General features: G+C 39.3%; 1 protein-coding gene across 4 annotated transcripts in view; it reads left to right on the forward strand.

The window, feature by feature from the left end:
• COL14A1 (collagen type XIV alpha 1 chain) overlaps positions 1-20,607 on the forward strand; it is a 257,258-nt gene that overhangs the window by 50,263 nt on the left and 186,388 nt on the right. For all 4 annotated transcript variants that reach the window (XM_032252681.1, XM_032252674.1, XM_032252687.1 and 1 more), the window contains exon 6: positions 19,647-19,802. In XM_032252681.1, coding sequence (XP_032108572.1) covers positions 19,647-19,802 — 156 coding nt within the window. The remainder of the gene's footprint in view (positions 1-19,646; positions 19,803-20,607) is intronic.

Here is a 20,607-nt window from a genome sequence, read left to right on the forward strand (position 1 = left end):
TCTTCAGTCTGCAGTCACTATTGAGATATTAGTTGGGTACCAGGTTGAGAGTTGTCTCCAATCATTTCAAAGACATTTTACTATCTTCTGGTTCCTGTGGCTTTGTTGACATGTGTGTTTTCAGTCTAGGGATTGTTCCTTTGTAGGTGACCTTTCTTTTCTCTCTGGATGGGTTTCAGGCTTACTGTCTTTTGTCTCTGGGGTTCTGCTGCTTCACTACCATCAGCCCGGATGTAGATTTCTTTGTGCTTCCAGAACCCAGATTTACTTACTTACTTACTTACTTACTTATTTACTTACTTACTTACTGTTGAAACGGAGTCTTGCTCTGTCTCCCAGGCTGGCGTGCAGTGGCACAATCTCAGCTCACTGCAACCTCCACCTCCCGGGTTCAAACAATTCTCAGCCTCAGCATCTAAAGTAGTTGGGATTACAGGCGCCCACCGCCACGTCCAGCTAACTTTTGTATCTTTAGTAGAGATGGGGTTTTACCATCTTGGCCAGGCTGATCTTGAACTTCTGACCTCGTGATCCACCTGCCTCAGCCTCCCAAAGTGCTGGGATAATAGGCGTGAGCCACCGTGCCTGGCCCAGAATCCAGATTTATATCTTTCACCAGGATTAGAAAATTTTTAACGTTTAACTCTTTAAAATATTATTTTTTTCTCAATAATTTATATTCATATTCTTTCTCTCAATTAGATTTATGACAGTTTCTTTGGACAATCTATGTCTTTTAATACTAATATCTTCTACCTGTCTGATTTTATAAATGATATTTTGGGTTCTTTATATCTGGTTTTTAGGACACTAAATCTCTTCCCCTTTCTAATCTACTCTTTAGACTGTTCTTTTCAATGAGGAAATCTCTTTTTTTTTTTTTTGAGACAGAGTCTTACTCTGTCGCCAGGCTCCAGGCTGGAGTGCAATGGCACAATCTCGGCTCACTGCAACCTCCACGTCCTGGGTTCAAGCAATTCTCCTGCTTCAGCCTCCCGAGTAGCTGGGACTACAGGCGCATACTACCACACCCAGTTGATTTTTGTATTTTTAGTAGAGACGGGGTTTCACCATGTTGGCCAGGATGGTCTCGACCTATTGACCTCATGATCTGCCCACCTTGGCCTCCATAAGTGCTGGGATTACAGGCTTGAGCCACTGCGCCCGGCCGAGGAAATCTTTTATTCCTAGAAAATATATTTGCTTCTTTTTCAACATTGCTAGGAATTTTATGTGGTGCTTCTTTCTTTTTTAACTTTTTAATTATTCTGATATTTTAATCATGATTATTTTATATTCTGAATTCAATAATTCTATTATTAAAGTATTTTAAGATTATATTCTTTTATTTTTTTAAGGAATCTCTCTCTGTTGCCCAGACTGGAGGGCAGCGGTGTAATCTTGACTCACTGCAACCTCTGCCTCCTGAGTTCTAACAATTCTCCTGCCTCAGCCTTCCACGTAGCTGGGATTATAGGCCCCTGCCATCATGCCTGGCTAAGTTTTGTATTTTTAGTAGACAAGAGGCTTCACCATGTTGGCCAGGCTGGTCTCGAACTTCTGACCTCAGGTGATCTGCCTGCCTCCATCTCCCAAAGTGCTGGAATTACAGGCGTGAGCCACTGCACCTGGCTAGGGTTAAATTCTTGTTACTTGTTTATACTGACTTTCATTCATGGGCTGGTTTCTTTGTATGACCTGCCACTTTGGCTTGTGGACTTGTGTGGAAATTCTTCACAACACGGCTTAAGGGTGTGCTCCTTCAGAAGGGTGCTTTTTGGTTGCTACTAACTTGGAAACATTTTATGTTGATTTCTTATCTTAAGATACTTAGGGCTTGTCCATGGTTACAAATTCACAGGAGAGACAGTTTTCTCTCACATAGAGCTTAGGCCAATATAAACACTTTCCTTGTCATCTCCCTTTCTGGAAAGCAGTTATTTTTCTAGTCCAACATTTTGTAAGGATATGGCCCTGTGAGGGTGCCTCCTTTACATAAAAACTATCAAGTCCAACTTCCTACCGTGAATGCATTAAGATCTTGTCTCCCAGTCCAGCATGACCATTACAGTTTAATGTCTTGATTGATAAATTTCTGCTTAAGGTGAAATCTGCCAGATACATATTTTCCCTTGCATTAAGTAAATAGCTTATGATGAGCTATTTTGAGACATGTACATATTCTGTTTCTCATGAAAATTTCACGTACTTGTTTTAGTGTCTACTGATTCTTGCCTGAGTCAGTAACTATTATAATGTTTCTCAAATGATAATTTTTCTAATTTCATTGTTTATTCTACATTTATTATTTGGCATTCTACTGTAAAGAAGGTTTTTCCTTCTTCCACATTTGTTTTTCTTTTTGTATGAGTATGGACTGGTAGATTCTTAGTTTATTTGATGGATTATAATCCATTATTATCATTATTTATTTTGATGCTCAAATTGTTCCAGATTTGCTAGGTGGGAGCTATTTCAAGCTGTCTCTTATGTCTTTTAAATATGTCCCCATATTTCTTTAAGTTATTTCTTACTTTCTGGCACAAACTTTACATTCGGAGCTCTTCTTATTTTTTTCTGTCTGGCCCCAAAACAAACCATTTCTTCCAGGAGTTCTGGTTTCTTTTTGTGGATAACAGTATTTTGAAACCAAAATGTAGATACTAGATGTGCCTATTGCTTCTGGAGTGTCACACCATTATGTCTGTCTGTCTCGCACACTCTCATTCTCTTGCTCTCTATCAATTATCTATCTATCATTTATCTATCAATCATCTATCTGTTATCAATCGTGCATCTATCATCTATCTTTCTATTATCTATCTATCTGTTTTATTGCATCTTAGTGTCTATCTTTTGCCCATACCACAGGCTTTATTCTAGCCCTGCTTCTTTTAATATTTATAACTCCCCTTTCAAGAGAGAGAGAAACATGGCTCCCAATATTCTAAATATATCTACTCATATGGTCAATCATAGAAATAGTTTTAGAACTGCCAATCTGTACACACTGCAAAAAAACAAACAAATCTATTGGTTTGTTTAATGTTTGCTTTTAGTCTAGGGTATATCATATCTGTGTTCAAAAGGATGTTGGATTAGTTCTTTTCTTCCCTATTCACTGTGGTTTTGTCATTTAATACAGTTAGGTTAATCTGTGAGTATGTAAAACATTGGCACATTTCCAGAAGCTGAAAAGTCTACAAAAGGATGACACTGAAAAGGATTTTTTTTACCTGCCAAAGAATTTCTGCTATTCTTTCCTTCCAGCTTTACTCGCCCCTTCTATATAATCAAACGTGTTAGTTTCAGTCTTATCTTTTGTGTGTTTCTTTTTGTAAAAACAGGTTTGTTAATATTTTTAAGGGAGGATTTTACAAGGAAGTTTGTGGGTTTGGATTGGCTTCTCTTTTTTTTGCCACTCGATGCTTAGAAAATGGTGCTCAAGGTGAAATCTATGGAGGCATGTGTGGATTAGAGTTTGGCTCCAGAATTTATTAGCTACAGCTATGTATTCCTAAAGTGTCTATTCTTTTCCCTAATGCATCTTCCTCTTTCCTTTGCAAAACCTAGGATTGAGGGATTGAGTGAAATGAATTAAAACCAAGAAGTAGCAGTGGAAGAGTGAGGCTACTGTTGGCACGTGTTCTAATAAATGCTAATACACGTTTGGAGAAGGAAGATTCATAGGCAGTCTATTTCCTTCCTCACTGAAGATATGTTTGAACATATGTTTATGAGGAGTTCTTCCTGAGCCCACTTTCAGGCAGGCGCTATCTCAAAGGGTTTATGGCAGTGATGAGGGCTTGGGGTAGGGCAAGAACTTTCAGGAGGTTTGTGGAAAATGGGTGGCTTCCTCTTTCAGGTGAGGGTTTCTAGGAGGTGTGTGTCAGGATAGTGAGGACTTTGTGAGAGCTCAGGTTATGTGGGAGATTTGCCTTAAGAAGTAAGTTATAGGCCGGGCGCTGTGGCTCAAGCCTGTAATCCCAGCACTTTGGGAGTCCGAGGCGGGTGGATCACGAGGTCAAGAGATCGAGACCATCCTGGTCAACACGGTGAAACCCCGTCTCTACTAAAAATACAAAAAATTAGCTGGGCATGGTGGCGCGTGCCTGTAATCCCAGCGACTCAGGAGGCTGAGGCAGGAGAATTGCCTGAACCGGGGAGGCAGAGGTTGCGGTGAGCAAAAATCGCGCCATTGCATCCAGCCTGGGTAAAAAGAGCGAAACTCCGTCCCCAAAAAAAAAAAAAAAAAAAAGAAAAAAGAAGTAAGTTATAAACAATGGTAACAATTCAGGACAGAGTTTTGGCTCCTAGAAGGTGGAAGGGGATGCATTAGTGTGGCCAACTGGAGACAAAAGATTCCCCCCTCCACCCCAACCAGGTCGTTAATGCAACCCTTAGCATAAGCCCCTCCTCCAAGACATGGTACTCCCGTGATGCACATTGAACTATGCTGTTCTTTGTTTCCCCTGAAATCTACAATTTTCTTATATAAGAGTCTACATTGATAGTGGCTCAGATCCAATCAGACATATTACACATATTTTACAATTTTAGTTAAATAGATCCTTTTAGATTAAATAGATCCTTTTAGATTTTAGTTAAAAAGATCCTTAACAGATCTTAGGTCTGTGTGTTTAAATAGCTGTGCAGTTAAATAGTTACTTGTTTCCAGTCTGCTGTACATGTTTCTTTAATAATCCGAAATGAACTGACAAACAAAAGTGGTATTTGCCTTTGAGCATAATATTGGCACTTTTGCATTAATGGCTATTTCTCCACTGTTGTCCAAACAGCTTTCTTTAATCATTTTTGGAGTTTTGCACAAGAATGTAGAATCTGATTGGGAATGATTAAGAAACAGATAGGAAAAACAGCATAGGGTTTCTCTTTTTTTCCTTCTTTTCCGGTGATTTTAAAAATTAAGATCACCAACCCTCTTTGTTTTGTTTTTAATGGATTTTTAAAAATAATGTAGTCTCTATTGTGAGATTGGGGTGAATCTCAGTGCTCTCATTTCCTGGAGGGAAAAATGAGATGAGCCTAAAATATTCTTTCCAGAAGTCAGCAAACTATAGCCCATGGGCGAAATTCAGTCTTCCGTTTTTTAAAATAAGATTTTGTTGGAACACGGCTATACCCATTCCTTTACAATGGTGTATGGCTGCCTTCCCACAATATCAGAGTTGAGTAGTTGCAACAGAAATCACATGGCCTGCAAAGCCTAAAATATTTGCTGTTTTGCTCTTTTCAGAAAAAGTTTACTCATCTTTGTCTTAGAAGGTTTAAAATTGTTGAATGTGTTGGCACACAGTTCTTCACTAAACCCAGGAATGAATTGCTTTTCTGAGGACAACTGCTATTTCTAATAATTTCATAGGCTGTGCTCATAATACACACACACACAGACACACACACACACAGACACACACACACACCCCTACCTTTGCACATTTCTACCTCTTATACGCCCATATTTGATTTTTTTACCTGAAACATGAGAACTCTCAAGAGTTAGTTGTGAGGATTGAGTTAAAATGTGTAAAATGCCTAGAACATAATAAGTGCCACATATTTTATATATAGCACTTACTACATGCATAAAAGAGTTTAAATACATATGTAAATAGTATGGTATTTGCTATTAATAAAAGCATTTATATTTTGCAAGAGCTAAGATCATCATGGGCCAGTGGTTTATATTATTGATTTAATAATAAATGGATGGAAGAGCTGCTAATTGTCCACTAGTGTCAAGCACTGACTTGGTTTTGGGGATTAAGTGGCGAGCACGGGAGGCAGAATTCTACCCTCATGGAGCTTACATAGTCTAGCAGGAGCTCAACACATGTGCTCAGTGCCTTTTCTTGGAGAAGAGCCAGTTCCAAATTATGCAGTCATTATGGTCGAGTGTACACTGGGCACATGGTTATTTTCAAAGTATATTTTTACTTACTGGGATCTCTCACCTCCCATTAATACTTTTATGATTCTTGGCTCACAGTCAAGAGATGGATTTGAAATTTTGTCACCTTTCCACTAGCTATTGTGGGCCATAGATCTGCCAAACCCAGGACTGTGAGTTCAACTTGGCAAAAATGGGACTGTTAGGGTTTTAATTTCCATTAGGTAGGCGCCAGAAGGTAGCTAAAGTACAGGGAAATAGGTGGGTCTTGTAGGTTAACGCTGGTGGGTCTTGTAGGTTAATGCTGGCTGGATTAAAGGGGAAAGAATTGGGTTCTATTATAACAGGACACGGGGGTTAAGTGTGGGCTCGAATTTATGCATTAAAGGGTTTGAAGGCTGCCTGGACCATATGCTCTATTAGTGCTTCTTCCTATCGGCTTTCTCCTCCTCCCTTTCCTTTTCTTCCTCTCACTTACTCTGCCTTATTCTCATTGTTCTTATAATTATTATTATCTAGACCTTTAACACGGTGTTCCAGCAACAACACCAGGGTAGATTAGAAAATCGTTCCGAATCCATGCAGGGGGGCTCTGAGGAAGCCCCTCTGTATATGTCTGTGCCCTGAGTGAGAGCAAAGTCTTAAGAATGCATAACCTTGAGCCTGAGCCCCACACAGATTAGGTATTCAGATTTATATTCACCGTGGGCTCTGGGGCCTGCCCATTCGAGAAATTAATATAAAAATGGCCTGCAGCAGGTAAAAGCAGTGTGATGCCTGGCAGAAGCAAACACACAATCACATTTGAGCCACATGTGCTCAGCTCAAATTCTAAAGACTGGCACAGATAAAACCATGCCAAAGGAGAGTTCACAAGTCACAATTTCAAAACATAGAAGTAAACTATGTGCCGTAAATGACAGAAGACACAAAGGTGGTGGTCTCAGAATTCTGTGAACTTTAATTATGGCGTCATTACATAAAGAGTATACAATAAGGACCTGGTGCAGTGATTCATGCCAGTAATCGCAGGACTTTGGGAGGCTCAAGACAGTAGATCACTTGAGGCCAGGAGTTTGAGTCCAGCCTGGCCAATATGGCAAAGCCTCACCTCTGCTAAAAACACAAAAATTAGCTCGGTGTGATGGTGCATATCTGTAATCCCAGCTACTCTAGAGGCTGAGGCAGGAGAATCTCTTGAACCTGGGAGGTGGAAGTTGCAATGAGCTGAGATAGTGCCACTGCACTCCAGTTTGGGCAACAGAGTCCTTGTCTCAAAAAAAAAAAAAAAGACTATATCATAAATCACAATATGATTACTAGTGTCAGAAATGTTTGAAATGAGATGAAAAGAGTGTAAAATCATGACAAAGAAAATAGGTAGATTAGAAAAGGGACCAAATGAAGAAAAATAGTAGTGAGGAGCATAAACAGAAAGCCACACCCATAATCATGTTGGTAAAACTGTGGGACAGGCCGGGCACAGTGGCTCACACTTGTAATCCCAGCACTTTGGGAGGCTGAGGGGGGCAAATCACGAGGTGAAGAGATCGAGACCATCCTGGCCAACAGGGTGAAACACTGTCTCTACTAAAAATACAAAATTAGCTGGGTGTGGTAGTGCACACCTGTAGTCCCAGCTACTCAGGAGGCTGAGGCAGGAGAATCACTTGAACCTGGGAGGCAGAGGTTGCAGTGAACCGAGATCGTACCACTGTACTCCAGCCTGGGTGACAGAGCAAGACCCTATCTCCAAACAATGACAACAACAAAAACAAAAAAAACAAAACAAAAAAACAAAAAAACCCTGTAGGACACTAAAATTCCAAAAGATAAGAGGAAAACAAATAGGAAGAAAAGGGTCAAATAGCAAGAAATGGCCTTGTTGATTCCATTTCTAAACGATGGAGATCTCACTGTGCATGCACAGTTATTTGCTCATTTCTCTGGAGTATAAAATAAACCTCTGTTTTTAAAAATTGATATGAATTGACTTAGATGAAACCATGGCAACAAAGATAAGACATGATTCCTCTCTACCGGGACTACTACTAGTTTGTAACATATTTTAAATGTTTTCACTTAAATGTAAGAAGGCAATTGATGTTTTAAAATTTGGAATTCCCACCGTTTATTTATTGGTCCTCATTAGAGCTCATTGAAATACTGTTTTAGTTCTCAGATTCTATGTGGGATTCATTTCTTTTCTTATTTTAGACTTTGTCTCCCCTTAGTTTATGATCCACCTTTACTGAAAAATTCTAGGCAGCATATTAGTCCGAAATCTTTGGCTTCAGTAGAAACACATTCAAACTAGTTTAAGTACAAAAAGAATTGTACTGACTCATGTAATTGAAGCAGGCTGGACCTAGGGTCTCGATCCAGTGTCAGTTGCTTTCTCTTGCTTCTCCATCTCCTGGATCTTCCTTCCTCCAGGATGGTGTTATTTCTAGGTAGGATTGCTACAGTGACAATGAAGGACTCCACAGAGTTCCAGGTTCCAGAATCACATAATAGTGAGCAACCCCAATCTCATATGGTAGGAAGCCTTTTATTTTTTACACAGTCTTGCCCTGTTGTCCAGCCTGGAGTACAGTGGTGTAATCTCTGTTCACTGCAGCCTCCACCACCTGGGTTCAACAGACTCTCCTGCCTCAGCCTCCTGAGTAGCTGGGACTACAGGTGGGCCCCACCACGCACAGCTAATTTTTGTATTTTTAGTAGAAACAAGTTTTCCCCATGTTGGCCAGGCTGATCTCAAACTCCTGACCTGAAGTAATCCATCTGCCTCTGCCTCCCAAACTGCTGGGATTATAGGCATGAGCCACTGTCTGGTGTGCCACAGAAGCCTTTTTGATGTTAGTTTCAGAAAACGTCTCAAGAACAGTTTTGATTGGTCCAGCTTGATTCATAAGCCCATCTCTGATCCAATTGCAGTGAACAAGGAAATGTAAGAATCTGATTGGCTACACCAGGAGCTGCAGGGATGGGATTAGCTCTAACTAAGATATCTGGATTGAGAATGGAATCACACAGACACATTTAAGTCAACTATGGGGAGCTTTAAAATATTGTATGATTCTCTTTAGATTATCTCCCAGATGTGCATTAATATGGTGAACTTGTTTCTGCCACATCATGAAAAAATGGAAGAAGTTTTAAAAAGTAAAGTTTCAACCATATGGAGCATAATTTGACCATTAAGATAACCTTTAAAATAATACCTTTAGTTGCTCTGGGTTTCAAGAAAAAGTAGTTTTTTTTTTTTTTTTTTTTGCAAATGATGTAATACATGCATTCTCAATGGGAGTGATATCCTTAAATGGGCAAAATTGATTTTGGGAGTGAAAGACGAAAAATATTAATTCTTTTATGTATTAAGTGTAAATATATAATACGTAAATAGCTATATGGGATACCTGTGATTTTGAAATTTCATGAGGAGGTGATTAGGAAAAAAAAGTCTAAAGGTTCCTTATGGAGGTGTTAACTAAAAACGGTGAGAAACATTGATCTCATGCAGCACCTGTATTACAGAAAAGTTTTCCTGCAAATTTTAACCCGTTTCTCCCCTCACTTCTGCTCTCTGAGCACTCCATTATATATATATTTTTTAAACATAGAGTGAAAAAAAATATATAAAAATTAGCCAGGCTTGGTTGCCTGCACCTGTAGTCCCAGCTACTTGGGAAGCTAAGGCAGGAGAATCGCTTGAACCGGGGAGGCGGAGGTTGCATCGCACCATTGCACTCCAGCCTGGGAGACAGAGCAAGATTCCCTTTCCCAACCCTCAAAAAGTTATGCTTATGCACTCCTGGTGACAATGGGATGAAACTCTCTGAGCATTAGACCTCCAGTTTTCTTCTAGCTCCTCCCTCACTGCCCTTGATGAGATAGTTTTGAACAATTTTGACACTTTTACTCTGGCCTCCAACAAAGTTTATTATTCTCAACTTGTGAATTCTCCAGTGGTAAGAATTCGTAACTCTGTCTGAAATAAGTTTTCAAATATCTTTATTCTTAAAAGAACTTGTAACATACCATTTTAAAAATAATCAGATACCTTACATCTATGAGGACTGCTATTGATTTTGGCAGAGTGACCCTCCGGTAGGAATGCTTGGGTTTGTGTGACTTGTAGCTTCCTTCTTGTCTAAGAATTTTCTGTTGACTATCTTGTCTCTATATCTGCAGCGCTGACTGTTGTCAAACTGCAAAGGTTTTCGGCTTTAGAAATTGCAAAATATCAGGATAGGTTGAATTGGAGTAACCAGGATGATTGAGTTGTGTTTTGTGAAAATAACCTTAAAGGACCCAAGTAAACATACAGACAGATCACGTAGTATTATATACAGAGCTGAAAATAGATGGGAATGTGATACACTGACTCCTGAAGTTGAGCAAATTTCATTTCAAAATAGAGGTAATCAGATAAAATAGCCTCTCTTGGGTCAGTATTCACTTAAGGAAATAACCAGGCAACTGTACCAGTAAAACTTTAAAGTAAACTTTTTTTTTTTTTTTTTTTTTGAGACGGAGTCTCACTCTGTAGCCCAAACTAAAATGCAGTGGTGCGATCTTGGCTCACTGCAACTTCCACCTCCGGGGCTCAAGCGATTTTCATGTCTCAACCTCCTGAAGAGCTAGGACTACAGGCATGTGCCAGCATGCCCAGCTGATTTTTTGTATTTTAGTAGAAACGGGGTGTCACCATATTGCCCAGGGTGGTCTCAAACTCCTAAGCTCAGGCAATCCACCTGCCTTGGCTTCCAAAAATGCTGGGATTACAGGTATAAGCCACCGTACCTGGCCTTAAGCAAACTTTATCTAAAAAATATGTAAGAAGAGTAACATATTTTCAAAGGAATTAAAATCTGTTTTAGGTATCTGGCATTGTGGTAGGGTAGGAAGGGTTTGAAGAGGGTACATTATAGGAGATGGGGGGATAAAAATTGAGTCGAAAGCTTCTGAGATGGTAATGTTGTTGGGAGAGAGAAGAGTAATTGTATTGGGAGGAAATGGGAAATATACATGGACAGGTCAAGTGGAGAACTGGGGAAGGAAGAAATAATCTTAACCTGTAGGTCACTTTGAGAGTCCTGCAGTTCAACTAGTCACAAGGATGGCAGAGGCTCCTTCTGCCATCCTTCAAGGCTTTCTTCAAGAGTTGTCCTGCATCTGCTTTCATTAACAGCGATTTTAGTATTTCCCAAGACAGTAATCTTTGGATATCCTGCCTGCCTGTAATTGAGCTGAAATGTTACTTTATGCAGTCCTCCTCCTGGGCATATAGAATCCTCCTAATCCCTCTTCTGTATGACAGCCCTTTAAATATTTGAAGACAGCTGTCGTATCTTCTCCCAGTCCCTTACAATTTAGAGCAGAGGAGAAATGTGATGCATGTGATGTTTACAGGGTTGTTAGTTACTCTTAAGATGTAGGGCTCTGAGTGACAGCTGAAATGTTCTCTTGGCCGTGGCGCAACCACCAGTCTTCACATTCCTGCAAGTTGTCATGGTGTTATTCATCCCAGGTTGAATATAGGACAAATGTGTATGGCTTTGATTTCATGCTAGCTTCGATTGCAAGGCTTGTCCATATTTTCCCTCCTTTCTTTCTTCCTTCTTCCTTTCCTCCCTCCCTTCCTTTCTCTGAAATACTTCTCTTCTGTGATGGGAGTTGAATGGTTCAGGCTTTGGAGTGAGTCTGGGTTTGATTCCAATCCAGCTTTTCCACTTGCTCAATGTGTGATGGTGGGCAAGTTACTTAAGCTATATAGTTACTTAGCCCTTCTTTTTCTATGAAATGGGAAGGACATCTACCTTACAGGATTAATATTGGGCTTAGATGAAAACCGTCACTGAATGGTAGGCTTTTAATAATTATTAATATAAAAAAGGAAACAAAGGAAAGTGTGTGTGTGAGAGGGGTGTGTATGTGTGTGAGAGAGAGATTTATTTTAGAGAGAGAGACAGAGATTGAGAGATTTATTTATTTTAGACAGTCTCACTCTGTCACCCAGGCTAGAGTGCAGTGGTGTGATCTCGGCTCACAGCATCCTCTGCCTTCCAGATTCAAACAATCCTTGTGCCTCAGCCTCCCAAGTAGCTGGGATCACAGGTGTGCATCACCATGCCTGGCTAATTTTTGCACTTTTTAGTAGAGAAGGGGTTTCACCATGTTGGCTAGGCTGGTCTCAAACTCCTGGCCTCAAGTGGCCGCCTGCCTCTGCCTCCTAAAGTGCTGGGATTACAAGCCACCATGCCTGGCTCGAGATACTGATTTAATATAAGGAATTGGCTCACGTGATTCTGGAGGCTGAGAAATCCCAAGATCTGCAGTCATAAAGCTGGAGATCCAGGAAAGTGACAATGTAGTTTCAGTTCAAATCCAACCTGAGAACCAGGAAAACTGATAGTATAAATCCTAATCCAAACACCTGCAGGCTTAAAACCCAAGTGTCAATGTTTTAAAGTCTCAAGGCAGGAAAAGACAACGTATGAGCTCATGGCAGTCAGGCAGGCTTCTCTCTTACCCAGCATTTTTGTTCTCTTCAGGTCTGCAATCCCTTGGAGGCCCACCCACATTAGGGAGAGGAATCTGCTTTATTCAGTCTACCATAATCAGCCAGAAATACGCTCATAGACATATCCAGAGTAACGTTTGGTCAAATGTGTGGGCACCCCGTGGCCTAGTCAAATTGGCACAAGAAATTAACCATTCACTGTATAATATATTTCTAGGAAGTAAGACATTCTAGGAAGAAAAATAAAACAGGGATAAAAGGAGTGAGTCATGGGAGTGCTGTTTTAGATAGGGCAGGCAGCTGTCAGAGAGGTTTTGAAAGGTACATTTCCACTCATGACTACGTTAAATGAATACGAACGTCACTCAGATTAATGTAAATTCCAGACACAAGTGAAATGAGCCCCTTGCTTCACATCCCCTAGTGGATGGTTTCTGATGTTATCTCCTGCCGCAGTGACCATCTGTGTTGCATTCTGTGAGGACAACTTCCATGGAAGTGATAGTGTGATACGCCAGAAAAGGCATATTGGACCAAATATTTAGAAGACCCATCGTGGTTGGGTGCAGTGGCAGTAGCTCACACCTGTAATCGCAATGCTTTGGGAGGCCAAGGTTGTAGGATTGCTTGAGTCCAGGAGTTCAAGACCAGCCAGGGCAACATGGTAAGATCCCATCTCTACAAAAATCAAAACAAACAAACGTTAACTGGGCATATGATGTGTGCCTATTTTTCAGCTACTCAGGAGGCTGAGGTGGGATCATTTGAGCCCAGGAATGTGAGGTTGTAGTGAGCTAGCATTGCACCACTGTACTCCAGCCTGGGTGACAGAGTGAGACCCTATCTCTAAAAAGAAAAAGAAGAGAAAAATACCTGTCATCCAGTCCTAGCACTGCTGGTAACTAGTAATTCAGTCCCTTGTTGTCTCCGAACCTCAATTTCTCTTTCTTTTATCTTTTGAGATGGATTTTCACTCTTGTTGCCCAGGCTGGAGTGCAATGGTGCGATCTCTGCCTCCTGGGTTCAAGCAATTCTCCTGCCTCAGCCTACCGAGTAGCTGGGGTTACTGGTGTCTGCCACCATGCCCAGCTAATTTTTTGTATTTTTAGTAGAGATGGGGTTTAACCATGTTGGTAAGCTGGTCTTGAACTCCTGACCTCAGGTGATCTGCACACCTCAGCCTCCCAAAGCGCTGGGATTATTAGAGCCATGAGCTACCATGCCCTTACCTCAATTTCATTTTCCGAAAAATGGGGACAACATGGCTTCTCATGGGAATGTTGTGAAAGTCAGAATTTGCCAATGCATTGAAAAACCTTTCAGAACGATTGAGCTTTTGGCAAATGTAAAATGATGTTAACTCTTTTTATAAAAATATCTTCAGTTGTCTGGCTTGAACCAATCTCTACATGGTAACTGTGCTTCCAAGAGTTCTACTGTACCAAATTCTTAGGGATTTTCTTTTGCTCTTGGTTCGGAAACTTGAATATAACCTCAAAGGAGGCTTAAGTGAAAAATTGTTCTGTGGCCACAGTATTCCTTCAAATGTCTTCTTTAACGAATGGCTGAGACTGATATTTTGCTAGTGGCATAGAACAAAATAATTCAAAGCCCCTAAATGAATCCTAGACCAGCTGCAGTGAAATCGTCGTGAAGTTTTCTGACTGAGGTTAAGACAGGGTGAATAAAAATTGTACACACTCTCCTTTCATTCAGCTTAGCCTCAAGCATTAAGAAAATATCAAGAAAGACAGGCAACTTTGATACAATCTCCCTGATTTCTACATAACTGTAATCCACTTTCCCAATTCAGTAGTATGGCAGAGCAGGAGGAGAACACATTTAATTGAGCCATCATGGCTCATTTCTCTGGTATTCTGGTGGCAGTATGGACTATGTGAACAGAGGAATCATTTTTTAACAACGCAATTCAATTTAGTTTACATACACAGACGTACCATAAATCAAGAGATGAGCCAGACAAAGTGGCTAAAAGGACAAGTTACAAAAGCCCTCCCCAGTCAAGGAGTTCACAGTCTAGTCAGGGAGATAGAAATGGAAGCCAATCATAATATTCCAGTGTGGTGGGCACAACAAGCAATGTACAAATCCAGAGTCAGTAAAGAGGGGCAGGTAATGAGTCCCATCTGAGGACAGTGGGAAAAGATTCATGGAGTTGGTAAAGTGTAACCTGGGTTTTGAAGGATGAATAGGAGTTTACCTGGCAGAAAAAGTTATCTCTGTCACCTCCCTCTTTTGTGTCTTCACCGACTATGTTGATAAATATGTTTATCTAAAAATGCATTGTAAACACTTCATTATATGAACTGTAATTGGGTCTTTAATTTGAATGCCATTAGAACAAAAACAATAATATGCTTTAAAAGAAAGATTTTTAATTTGGTAATTTCATACTGTTGCCATTACAGTAATATTACCCTTTGCCCCCACGTATGGTTACTCTTTGTATGATTTTGTTTACTTTTATAAAGCACTTTTTTGTATCTGAACCTATGTTGCTTTATTATAGTCTATTTTCTCTCGCTAAGAATTTAATCACTGAGTGGTATTAAGAGTTAAAATAAAAGAATTTAAATTGCCAGAAGTTGGGAGCTTTGTTGCTCAGAATAGTGCTTGGTATATAATAAACACTAAATAGATTTTCAAAAAATGAATAAATGTCCTCCAGGAAATTAATTGCAAAACATCAAATGAATAAACATGGGTTTGGAGTTTCTTGTGATGTCAGTAACACAATAACATTGGTGTAAAATTATTGTAAGAAGGATGCCTTTCACATGGGCTGCTTCAATATGAAAGTGCACTTATTTGGGAGGGAAAAACGTCCTAGATAAATAATTGGAGACGTTACAAACAGCACAGATTAGCTGTGGACACAGCAGGGGCAAACCCTGCAGAGACGCTGCTTTACGTTACAAGCGTTTCCCCTTTGCTTTCTAAGTTTACGTAACATAGAGTGCCTTCCTGAAATCAGTGTATAGCCCTGTGGTTAAAAACATAGGTTACAGAGACACATTACTTGGGTTCACATCCCAGATTTGCTACTTCTTTGCTGTGTGACACCCCGGGCAAATCACACAGCCCTTGCGGGCCATACTTTTTGATTGCAAATGGGAATGATAATAGTCGTGCCTGTTCCACAGAGTTGATGTGAGGACTAAATCAATAGATAAGTGTGAAGGACTTAACTTTTTTTGTTTTTGAGATGGAGTCTTACTCTGTCGCCCAGGCTGGAATGCAATGGTACAATCTCAGCTCACTGCGACCTCTGCCTCCCAAGTTCAAGCGATTCTCCCACCTCAGCCTCCCAAATAGCTGGGATTACAGGCACCTGCCATCAAGTCCAGCTAATTTTTGCATTTTTGTAGAGACAGGGTTTCACCATGTTGGCCAGGCTGGTCTTGAACTCCTAATCTCAGGTGATCTGTCCACCTCGGCCTCCCAAAGTGCTGGGATTACAGGCATGAGCCACCATGCCTAGCCTTAACTTAATATAATAATGAACATCACTTTCAAAAACAGAATTTAAAAAAGTCATGCAGTTCTTTTAAGTCTTCTCACCACAAAACTCCAGAAAATATAGAAGAGAAAGGGGATCATTTTTCCTGGACTTGTGCAATTGTTCTTTTTGATTCTATCTGTGACATCAAAGTGTTATTATCTTTGTAATCCAGGCCATCTATTGAGCGCTTTCTTTCTTTTAATTAAGTTCAGCTGCTTAGGCATTTTTTAAAACACCGCCTCTATTTTCACAGTTGCATTTTAGATAAGACTGATGTTAAGAGATGAATTAAAATACAGTTCAAGAGGTCATTTCATCTATCCCTTTGCTTTAATTTTAAATTCAGGCTTGCGGACAAAAAGGATTTATTTCATTTTACAAATTAATTTGGAATATTGTCTTGCAATAAAAGCTTATGCACTCATTCCTTTATACTATAGATTTAAACTACGTTTAGCTGCTGGGTTTTACACATTTACCTGGGTTCCCAGGCGTGTCTGGTTTTCTTTTCTACCACTTGATTTTAACCCATTTTAAGGTTCTTAATACTTTCTTTCTGATTGGTGTCTCTCTGTTTAAGAATAGTGGAATGGGTAATGTGCTTGCCAGTGGAGAGTAATGTTGTCTTCAGTTTTGAATCTGGAATCCGCTTTTAGTGAGACAATGATTAGAATGCATTTCTTTAAAAAGATTTACTATAACAGCCGGAATTATGGTTAAGATATATGATTGTTGAACACAGCAGCTTTCAAACTACCTCTTTGTACCTAGAAATATGAACATCTATTTGCCCCTGGCACAGGCAAACCTGTTGATGGAACAAACATTGTACGTACTATGTAGAGAATTTGACTTACACTTAATCGTCTTGGGGTTGGACATATTGCACTTGTACCTGTTAGGATGGAAATAGCCGTTAGGTTCATTGTGTTTATATATGTCTTAGAGTTGACAAACAGGGTTTGGGACACAAGAAAAAATATTGTTTTCACAGTTCTCAAGTATGAAAACTAATCTTCAAGAAAAATCATACTTTGGAATACAAAACCAGTGATAGATTTTGACTTTTGAAATTGTTGAAAAAAGCGTCTTCCTATGAGTCTTAATTTTAAGTGAAATATGCCAAGTTGTAGTTTGCTTTTAAGGTTTTTGGTGTTTAAATTATGTGACATAAACGCTCAGATTATTTTTCTAGATAATGTTTTCTGCATGCCAGAGAGTACTGTTTCTCTCTTCTTTTAATCAGTTACTTAATTAGTAATTTTTAGTGGTATAATAAGCAGCCAAACTCCCTCTTGCCCGCAAAATCTAAGACCTTCACCATAACCCACACTTAGGCTTTTATTTTCTTTAAGATGTCTTTTGATGACCAACTTAAAAATTTTTTGGCTCATTTTTTAAAATGATCAATCTTTTGATTTCTAGTCAATTGGCTTTATATCTTTTCTAGGAGCTATACAGCATTTATATTTCTAGGTCATTTCTGACTTGAATGAGCTAAATAAACAGAACGTATCTATTGGAAATTATTTTTTAAACCAGAAACTACCAATTTCATTACCTCTTTTAAATAAGCAGAAAGGGTTCCCTTTCTAAGATCCTTTCCACATGGTTCCCAATTAATTTAGAACTGAAATAATATCCCCAGGAGTTCTGGAAAAGAAAGAAAACTACTCTCCATTTAAGAGTAAGTTTTTCCCATAAAAACAAAGAAAAATGGGTTCTTGAAGCTTACCCAGACTTCAATTTTCCCTGGTTATATCCAAAAAACAAATTAATTTTTATCGTGACTTTTTGTGGTATTCCATTTTAGCCTTTTTTAAAGTGTGGTATAGTAAGGCTGATGCCCAGATACAGAGTTACCAGCTGATGGCCCTGTATTTGGTGGTTAAGAAAGGGAACTGGTGCCAGAAAGTGAATATATAAACTTTGGATTGAGTTGTACCATTTAGCTTCCATAATGAAGATTGGGATATTTCACTGGCAAATTCATTTGTTCCTCATCTGGTAAAATCATGTAGGTATCCCATGAATATTTATATCTGGAGAAATGTCAATATCTTTTAAGCAAAATGTGGACTGGTAGGTGCAGAGACACATATATTAAACTGCCTGTGCCAACCATAGTAGTTCAACTACTTTTTTTTTTTTTCAGGTGAAAGCATATTAGACTTGTTTATGAACACTTCTGTATTTTGGCTTTCATTATATATGTTAAAAAAACAAAGATTTTTCTGGGCCAGCAAGATGTTAAAAAGAATACAAGAAGCCCACCTCCAACCCTGCCCCCAACATGCACTTCTGGTCTCTAGTCTTAATATGCAAATTGAGCAAGGTTACCCCATTCTATGGAAGCACAAACTAGAGTATGAAGCAACGCTGCAGCTGGTACTAAAAGTATTAGTCTGTTCTCACGCTGCTAATAAAGACATACTCAAGACTGGGTAATTTAAAAAGGAAAGAGGTTTACTGGACTCACAGGTCCACATGGTTGGGGAGGCTCACAATCATGGCAAAAGACAAAGGAGAAGCACAGGCACATCTTACATGGTGGCAGGCAAGAGTGAGTGTGCAGAGGGGAGCTCCCCTTTATAAAACCATCAGATCTTGTGAGGCTTATTCACTATTATGAGAACAGCATGGGAAAGACCTGCCCCCATTATTTAATCACCTCCTACCAGGTCCCTCCCATGACATGTGGGAATTATGGGAGCTACAATTCGAGATGAGATTTGGTTGAGGACATAGACAAACCATATTGACATTGTTAAGGATTTGTGAAACACTTAGAGAACATTCCTGTATCTTGGGTTTGTGTGAACAGAAATGGTGAATTGCCCCTAAAGAAGCACAGACCTACCCTAGATCAGGCAGCCTCCTCCATTGTCGTAGAGACTTAGCCATCTGCCCTGTACATTTCCCCAGCATTGCTGCGGGTGGGACCTTCTCTGACGGTAAAACATAGGTACCATGGCCACAGGGCATCCTCTTCTGAATCTTTTTCTTCAGTCCTAATTGAGCCATTAAAAAATCAATTATTTACATGATCTTTAGGAACAAAATCTGTCACATAGATATAATATGCAAAAAACATTTGACTTTGGGGAAACTCTTTGGCCTTTTTCCAATGATCTTGTTCCAAAAGCCCTTCCTGCTTTAGAAAAAGTCTCTTGACCTTTCTTGGATTAAATACGTGGCCATAACGTTTCTTTGAATTCAGAAAGTCTGTATTTCTCCTTTCCTATCACTTCCTCTAGCATAAATTTATCAGGATAGGAGAGCTGCCTTTTTGCCTCCTGGCCATCCTCCCATCTTGGCTGACAGGCACACACTGGTGTTGTTAAGACCTTTCCTGGAAAGAATCTACAGGCGAAAGCCCAGAGCTGGATGCTTTTGCACAGACATTGCCTTCTAAAATACACAGAAGGCTGAGTTGCCAGGATGGCGTGAACCTGCCCAGTATTTTCCTATTTCCAGAGCTCTGGCTCTACTGCCAACCATTACCACAGTTTTTGTTTTTTTTTTTCTTCTAGTAAAATACATTTAAGGGAAGAGTTGTAAAAAGGTGCCTTCTCTAACGAGAACTCTTTAGTATTCTTAGCACTAAGTTGTCTAAAATACATAGGATGGACTTACTCTTTTGAAGTTCTGACAGTAACACATGCGCTTTTCTGGTGTGTGCTTTGCAGAAGTGAAATTTGTCTGTCAAACTCCTGCGATTGCTGACATTGTAATACTGGTCGATGGTTCATGGAGTATTGGAAGATTCAACTTCAGACTGGTTCGGCTTTTCTTGGAAAACCTGGTTACAGCATTTGACGTGGGCTCAGAGAAAACACGAATTGGTATAATTTCTATTATTAGCAGTAGCAGTCAGTTGTCAGTGCAAAACTGCTGGGAAATGCTTTAAGAAATTTAAAAAACTCCTTATCAAAGTGACTTTCAGAATTGCAGGATACCCATGGTCCCAAAAGCACACGTTTGGATCAGTAAATATTTGTTCCTTCTAATTTTTGCAATGACACTGTCATTCAATTATTGAACATATTTTAATTTTCTGAAAAGTCAAGGTCTTCCTGGTTAATAATAATAATCATCATAAAACTTTAAAAGTTACAGCTGGTTTAAGAATTTATTGCATAGCAGTTTTCTTTTAATTAAAAAAAATAGCTAAATCTAGGAAAATGTTGAATTAAGAAAATTGGCAATCATTTTGTAGTACAAGATAATCTTTACCAAATTATTTCTAGCCCAGATAAGAAGCAAAAAAAGTTGTAAATCTTTGAGCAATATTACACATAATAAAAATAATAAATCTTTATTAAAGTCTCCTAGTTTAACTTTTAAATAGCCATCAAGAAAAATCACTCCTTTGAGAATAAACAACAAACAGATCTAGACCTTTTATCTACAAACATAATCAGGTTTTTTTGCTTTAAATGCCAGGTATCTAGTTGGGTGCTCATTTATAAATGGCTAGAAAAGATGTACAATCCCTCAACCCCCATGTATGTCTAACTTGATTCCTTTAATTGATCTTACTCAGCAAGTCTTTTTGAAAATATATAGCCATCCCCCAAGCAAAAAATGTTGCAAAGATGAGGCCTTTCATCATTCTAGTTTCTTGAGTAGCCCACTAGATTTTTGCAT

Source organism: Sapajus apella, unplaced genomic scaffold (assembly GCF_009761245.1).
Source record: "Sapajus apella isolate SASKATOON/1434 unplaced genomic scaffold, GSC_monkey_1.0 scaffold3, whole genome shotgun sequence".
Lineage (NCBI taxonomy): Eukaryota > Metazoa > Chordata > Mammalia > Primates > Cebidae > Sapajus > Sapajus apella.